This window comes from Mandrillus leucophaeus, unplaced genomic scaffold (genome assembly GCF_000951045.1).
Source record: "Mandrillus leucophaeus isolate KB7577 unplaced genomic scaffold, Mleu.le_1.0 Scaffold120, whole genome shotgun sequence".
NCBI lineage: Eukaryota > Metazoa > Chordata > Mammalia > Primates > Cercopithecidae > Mandrillus > Mandrillus leucophaeus.
In genome coordinates, this window is record NW_012100321.1 from 944500 (window position 1) to 952365 (window position 7866).

At 46.1% G+C, this 7866-nt stretch overlaps 1 protein-coding gene across 1 annotated transcript in view; it reads right to left on the reverse strand.

The window, feature by feature from the left end:
• The window catches only part of ZC3H4 (zinc finger CCCH-type containing 4), a 49742-nt gene extending 42974 nt beyond the window's left edge, over positions 1-6768 (reverse strand). Inside the window, exon 1 of the mRNA XM_011969726.1 lies at positions 6713-6768. Within this exon, the coding sequence (XP_011825116.1) occupies positions 6713-6750 (38 nt within the window). The 5' untranslated portion in view covers positions 6751-6768. The remainder of the gene's footprint in view (positions 1-6712) is intronic.
• Between the last annotated feature and the right edge of the window lie 1098 nt (positions 6769-7866).

Consider the following 7866-nt stretch of genomic DNA (forward strand, 5'->3'; position numbering starts at 1 on the left):
CGCCACCTCGCCCGGCTAATTTTTTGTATTTTTTAGTAGAGACGGGGTTTCACCGGGTTAGCCAGGATGGTCTCGATCTCCTGACCTCGTGATCCACTCGTCTCAGCCTCCCAAAGTGCTGGGATTACAGGCTTGAGCCACCGCGCCCGGCCGTAATAATAATTTCTTAACTACAATTATATACATACAACCTATTTGTTAATTTCTAGTCACCTGTGGGTTCCTTAAGGGCAGACAAGAATGAGGTTCACAGTAACCCCATGTTTCCAAGGGCCCAGCATAGGGCCAGGTACAGATTGGGTACATGCTCAGTGCATATTCTACATGATGTATCAATCTCAGCTTTCATACCCTTTTGGTCAATTTCATCAATAGAAACAGTAACAAATTTCCAAGAAACCTTTTTCAGCAACCTGTATCACTTAAAACTTTGACACAAACTCATTTGAGTGTTGTATCAAGGGTTTCCAAATAAGCTTGAAAGTGATGGATGCACAGACGGAACAGAGGAGACAGGCCCTGCCTTGGATGCAGCCCGCCTTGTGTGGCACACAGGCTTCAGTTACTGTGATTGCTCTCGTTCCCTGCGGAGTGGCAGGGCCTGCCTGGAATCCCAAGGAAACCTAAGCCCTGGTGTCTGTTAGGAAAATGAGGAGGGCAACAATCCAAGCCACCTGCAACAGACTTTTGGCCAAGTGACACTAGTGTCTGGGCCCAGCTCCCTCAGTTAGGCCATAGCAGGGATGTGATGGCCGTGATCCACTTCCACATGGGGACTCAAGAAGTCTCCAGTTACTTCTAATGAATGAAAATCCCTTCCATTTAAGAGGGTTTAAAAGCCTAGGCTTGGGCCTCTACATTCACTGGAAGGAGTGGAAGATGGAGCCACAGTAGACTGAGGAAGGAGTAACACCCCCACTCTCTCGAGGGCCAACTTTAATGGAATATCTATATTCCCTCCTCAGTCCCTCCCACCACAAAAATAATGACAATGCCTGCCGTACTGGCATACCAGACAGTGCATACCATACCGCGTGGTGGGCAGCAACTTTCTACTCAACTCTGCTGCTGTAGCGTAGAAGCAGCCACTGATGATATAAATGAATGAGTATGGCTGTGTGCCTATAAACTTTACCTACTGGCCAGGCGTGGTGGCTCACACCTGTAATCCCAGAACTTTGGGAGGTCAAGGAGGGTGGATCACTTGAGGTCACGAGTTCAAGACCAGCCTGCCCAACATGGTGAAACCCCGTCTCTCCTAAAAACACAAAAATTAGCCAGGCGTGGTGGTGCGCACCTGTAATCCCAGCCTCAGGAGGCTGAAGCAGGAGAATCCCTTGAACCAGGAGGCAAAGGTTGCAGTGAGCCGAGATTGTGCCACCGCACTCCAGCCTGGGTGACAAAGCAAGACTCTTGTCTCAAAACAACACAAACAAAAAAAACTTTACCTACAAAAACAGGCTGGGTGGGCTGGCTTTGGCCCAAGAATCATAGTTTGCCGACCCCTAGCCTGGATGCAACGGCTTTCACACTTTTTGACACTGAACCACATCTGCTTCTTTGCATTTCTCCCAAACAAAAGAGTCCAGAAGCCACACTTAAATGCATTATGCTTTTCCTTTCCTCTTCCATTTCCTTGCTTTTCCAAGGCAGGAGAAAAAAATCAATAATTGGACTTCATACCCCACTAGTGGCTATACCCTGCAGTCTGAAAAATACCACACCAGATCCACCACAGTATAATGGTATGTATAGTATAGAGATGGGGTCTGAGTACCAGCCGCCCAGGGTTCTAACTCTGCCTGCAGCACGCACTTGCTTCGTGACCTGGGACAACTGACTTCGCCTCTCTGTTTCAGTTTCTCCTCAAAGGGCAGGGGTAAAGGTTAAATGAGCTAACGCATGAGAAGCACTCAGAAGGGCCCTGGCAGGTAATCTTTGACCTTCAGGTCAATTGCGCACAAATGGTACTGTCACCCCTTTGGAAAGACAAAGACACTGACTTAGGAGATGAACTCAAGAATCACATCCAGTTTGCCTGACTTCCCCAACCATAGCTGTCCATCACCCATCACTGTCAGCAGAGGGCCAATCCCGTGTGGAGAGAACACAGCAGCACCCAGGCAGACATGGTGGCTTATACCTGTAATCCCAGCACTCTGGGAGGCTGAGGTGGAAGGATCATTGAAGCTAAGAGTTCCAGGCTGCAGTGAGCTGTTAATACTATGAGGTGCCACTGCATTTCATTTCAGCCTGGGTGACAGCAAAACCCTGTCTCAATAAAAGTGAAAAAACAAAGCTTTTGGCTCTGGACTTCACTCTATCCTTTCTGGGATGACTGACAGGCATGACCGGGAACCTGATGGGCCTGCCTGTGATCTAGCCACTGAGCCTAACCTGCAAATTAATTGTTAAGGCATCTGCTTTGCAAGTGGGTATTAGTGAGCTGCAGCAGCAGCAGCAACCCTTTATTGTGGTCAGAAGCTGTAGAAGGTAGGCCAGACACACGGGAAGGGAATACGAGGTCTGGTAAAGGCAGTAACAACCCTAGCCTGACTTTAAATAAAGTCTTCAGGATAGAAGGGTTCTTTGCACACTCAGAAAACTTTTCTGCTCCAAGAAAAGCCGGGGAGGAGCTTAGTTACTGAATGAACAAAACTTTATCTGACTCAGCCAGATCCCAAAGGAGTGAAAAATCCTGGAGCTAGATGAGACCTTGCTCATTCCTCTCTGGAGAAAGTAAAGGACTTGCGTGGGGAAACTGACTACTTTGCAGTGGTGTGAGATTCTAGATCCCTGGCTTCCCAGTTCTCAGAAGCCCTACCAAGACTGCAGCACTAACTCGGATTCTAATTGCAAAAAGATGAACACAGGAGGTACAGTCAGCATAAGCTCCAGACAGTATGACCATTTGAGCATCTATAAAAAGACACTGAGCAAGCAAGCAATGTCTTAAGATGGCTTCCACTTAGTGTCAACCCCAATCAGCTCCCTGTGATTAAACAAGCTGACCAGAACCCTAAGAGGTGAAAGATAAATGCACTTCCTTCAAAAACAGATGCTCTTACTTCTGTTTACACACTGACTGTAACAGTTCTGTTTCAAATTCTTCTCTAGTAGGGAAAGCAGAAAGATTCACTAAATGCTGGCATTGTGTGGGTGTCCCCAAATGCACCCATTTGACCACAAAGACCCTGAGAAGTGGGCATTTTATCCTTGATGCCTACTGCACACTGCCGGGGAGGAGCCAGGCCTGAACAGTTTTATCTGGCTCCAAAGTCCACAGTCTTCCTCCACATCCTGTTGCCACCTCCGACATTCAAAAAGATGTCACCACTTGCCTGACAAACAGGGCACTGAGTCACCTATTCACACAGATGCGAAATGGCAAAAAAATACACACGAGAAAGATTCTTTATACAGACCAGTTTGGTCAGAAGCAGCAAACCATGCTCTCAGCAAATAATCCTGTGTTCTGTTAAGAAAAACAACAGAAAAAGTGACAGGACATAACTAAATCTAGCACCAACCAAGAGACCATATCTTCATTTTTGTCAACAACTACTAAGAGTCAACCCAACGGGTGATGTGCCAGAAATCTATTTAAAAACTGTCCATCTCACCTCATTACATCACCAGCGAAACCACACACAATGTCTTCAAAACTGCATCTGCATTAACTCCTAAAATCAAAAGTGTCCACGCAGCAAAGACTAGGCCAAGAAACTGGGAAAGTCAAACCCACGAAGTTTGGCTCCCCCTAAACGATTTTTACCTTAACTTATCCCCATGAACTTGACATGCAACCCAGACAAACTGGCAGCTTTTCCATCCTATTAGGTTTTAATTATGAAACTGGCTTCAAACCATGTATTCGGAAAGGAGTCCCTCCCCCAATGAGGCTGCCCCTACAGTCCCTGATCTGCTGAATAAATACCAATTGCCAGAAATCTCAGGAGTCATCCTTTTTTCTCAGCTGTGCTGCCACAGTACAGGTTAAGCGCCTTGCTCAATTCAGCTACTTTGCTTGCTATTCGCTCTGTCACTCAACCTCCTGGTGTGAATCGGACCCAGTTGCTCTGGCACTAGAATTACTGTTTGTGGGGACCAAAATTAGGTTCTCTAGAATCTGGTTTGACTTGATAGCTATCCACGGAGACTTGGAAATAGTTCCATTAGCAATTTTCACCACAGAATATTTACTGTAACTGGATCTGACCTCTATGGAGAGATGTTTCTAGAGGCCTGATAGTCATAAGCCACAAAAACGTTAACAAAAGGAAGTGGACCCTCAGACAGCCATTTCTCTCCCATCATGGAAGAAGGTAAAAGATCTAAGAGCAAAAGGCAGAGGTGGAAGCACCGTTAAATAAATTACTAAGCAAGTCCAACATGCAATAGCTCTACATTCAACTATATAGAAACACAAGAGTCAAAACCGTTCATCTTAAATTTGCCAGGCAGTTGAACAGCCAGGTCCACAGGTACAAAACAATTTTCCCTTGGGAACAGCCTTCCTGGCTGTGGAAAAACCACAGTAGTGGCTAAAATAGCTGGCTCTACTTAGAGAAAACTATGGCTTAAAAAGAAATCAAAAATTTAAACCTTCAGAGCACAACAAAATTGTACCGGGGGGAGAGGACAGGCTGTGAATTACTCCTTTTGGGGAATCACATTATTTTTTTTCTTTTAAAGAGCAAATTTAAGAGGAATTAAAAAAATAAAGGGGCTTTATGACCAGAACATCCATATTTCCATGGTCAAAATCGACTTTTTTTCTACTAGGAGACTTTGATTTGCTTTTAAGTTAAATCTCTCACCCAGAGAAAATAAAAATGTAAAAGGTTGTAAGTGTATAATAAGATTGGTTGTTAAATCAGGGATTCTGAGTGACACCCTTTTCTTTCTTTTTTTTTTTGCAACATCCATTAATTTGATTTTTAACTAATACTGGTACATCAGTTTGGGGGGAAAAAAAGGCAGTACTGTGACATTTCAAAAACAAAGATTAACCAAATAGTTTTTGACTTAATTACTGGGGCTTCTCGGGATGAGATTCCTTTGAGAACAGAAAACAATAAACCCTTGTGTTGATATGCCTGTGAGTTTTTTAAATGCTTGGGGAAATAGTTTCAAATTCACTGAATGATTGCTAAAAATTTCACTTACAAAAAAAATCTCATTTCCTTAACGTTTCTTTTTAAAAGTCAATTTAAATAAGCAACTTAGTAGCCTTTGGAACTTGGGTCATCAGTCATCCAATTTCTGTTCTCAGCTCCTGGAGAAGGAATTTTATAAAGGATGGGAAACTTCAAATAAATGCAATTCATTTCGGGCTGACCCAGTGCCCTGGATAATGTGTTTGTTCGGTTTGTGCTTCAGACATTTTTTGCAGGATACTGTAGAGTTTGGAGATTTCTTCCTCCCATAACTGATTTTACATACTAAGGATCACCACTCCATGGCAGTTGTGAACATATTAAGAGGAAGAAAACAAGTGGCCTACTGAATTGCAGTTTCCTCATCTACATGTGCGTGACCTTTTTTCCTTTTAAGAAGGAAAAAAAGGAAACGGTTCTTTTGGAGAGGGCCAGGGTTCTCTCTCAAAGTATGTCAGGGATCAAAAGTGGGAAAGAGGGAAAATGCAACTTCAACGTGTTTTGTCTTTTAACGGAACTTATGCTTGTAAAACACATCAGAAGTACGGTGTTTGGTTCTGCAAGTCATTTCTGTTTCTGTTTTTTCCTTGTTACGTGTAGGCCGGGGGGACTGGGGGCTGGAGGAGGTGTTCCCTCCAACATGACTGGGCGTGTAACACGTTTGCATCAACTTTTCACAGTCAGACATGTGCTTTCGAACAAAGGAGCAGTGGAGACGGGCAGAGATGGGGGCTTGACACAGTTTACAGATTTTGTGCTTCAACAGTACTTTACAAATGACTTGCTCAATTTTAACGTCCATCACCACAAGAGACATTGGAGTAAAATGAGAAAATTGGAGCTACTTGAACCAATCTTTTCTGGGGGGCAGGGAGGGAGGGAAACCATTAACTTGAATACATGTATCATAAATCAAATTCAGTAAGCTTGTCTCCTACAAATGGACTTGAAGTATCCACTCTTTTCAGAGATGAAGGCTGGAGACAAAGCAATGGATTGAAATGGAAAGAGGGATGCCAAGAGTCCGAAAACATACAGGCCTTTTATATCGATTTTTGTCATGTTACAGTAACACACTTTTTTTTTTTTTTTGGAGAAAACTGTGTACGTAAAATTTAAAAAATTAAACATTGAAAGGATGTGCAAGTCTAAAAGGGCTCAACAGGGTTAGAATCCTGATTCGAACATATCAACTCACTCTCTCAAGCATCACTTTGGTCTAAAGGCGAGGAGGAAGGCAGGCAGGAAAGGGAGAAAAAGAGGGAGATCATTGAATTACTCAATAAAAGAGGCTACTTACCATCCCAACCCATTGTAAGACATACACTTCTGACATAAGAGAACTCCTTAGAGGTCGAATAAAGCGTGTAAGCACCTTTGAGTAATGCACCTGCCCCCGGAGAGGGGGCCCGGAAGCCCAACGAGGGCTTTGCGAACAGACCTTTGCTAATCTGTTTATTTCCTTGGAGTCGGGCTGCGATGGGCTGCGATTCCCAGGACGATACATTTAATTAGAACAAAACAGAAAAAAACAAATGTTGTAAAAAGCTCACCAAACTGCTGCACTTGTGTCTCTGAATGTGGGTGGCATTTCTTTTAAAAGGCAAAGTATGGTCTGTGAAGGAGAAAGGGGAAAGGGGAGGTGGGAGTAGGGAGAAGGGGCCGTAGACCCTGGCAGGGGAAGGCCTGGCTGAGACCCCCGGCTAAGGGAGGGTCCTCAGCGGCTCCCCAGCCAGGGCTGCGGCGGGGTAGCCATCTGTCCAGCGCGTTCTTTTCCCCTCTCCACCCCCACTCCAAGACTCGCTTTCCTGCCGGCTGAAACCCACCGTCCGTGTCCAAACCTACTCTCCAGCCGCCTCTTCTGCCCCACCAGGAAACAGTGGGCGAACCCTGCACCCCAACTCCTTCTGCTCGAGCAGGGGAAGGAAACGGGGCCCCAACCTCGCCCTGAAACGCGCCGGGCTGACCCCATTATCACCCGCCAGCCAGAGAAGGGCGTGGGGGCGGGGGGGCGCCGCGTTTCGCACTTAATAAAGGGAAGGGGGCGCTTCCTTTAACGCCCTGCCAAAGCACAAGGAAATCTCCTTTTCTCTCTCCCGGAAGAGACGGTGCCCCATTTTACCCCGACAGAGGAGGGAACCCCACGAGAAAGCGCGGGACCAACTTCCTCTCCCTACAAGGCAGGGAAGCCAAACCTTACCCCCACAAAACAAGGCTGCTAGTCCTCCCTCACGTCACCTACCTACGAAAAGCGAGAGAACCCCTGCCCTTTAACAAAAACATGGGTAAGAATCTTCTCTAATAGGCAGGGGTTTTCATCAAAAGGGCTGGAGATGCATCTCCCCCACTCCCCAATTCGGCCTTCTAGGGAATAGCTACAAAACACCTCCCGCCAAAAAATAAAAGTGCTATAAAGCACCCACCCAAATGACCCCTCATTACAAGGATGGAGAAGGGACTTGAATGAACCCCCACTTTCTGCCTCCTAAGCTAAGGTACCTATCATCCAAGTAGGGTAGGGTGTGCCTCCCCCAGGAGAAAGGATACTGCCGGGGGCTGGGAGACCCCCAACCCCAAACCCCTAAGAGCGGGGCTGTTGCTCGAGATCCCCCAAAAAGGGTCCGGAGCCCCTCCCCCATCCCCTTCCCCGAAGCCAGGCGACGAGCAGGCGGGCCCGTGGCTGCCAGCTCCGGGCGTAGGGGCAGCC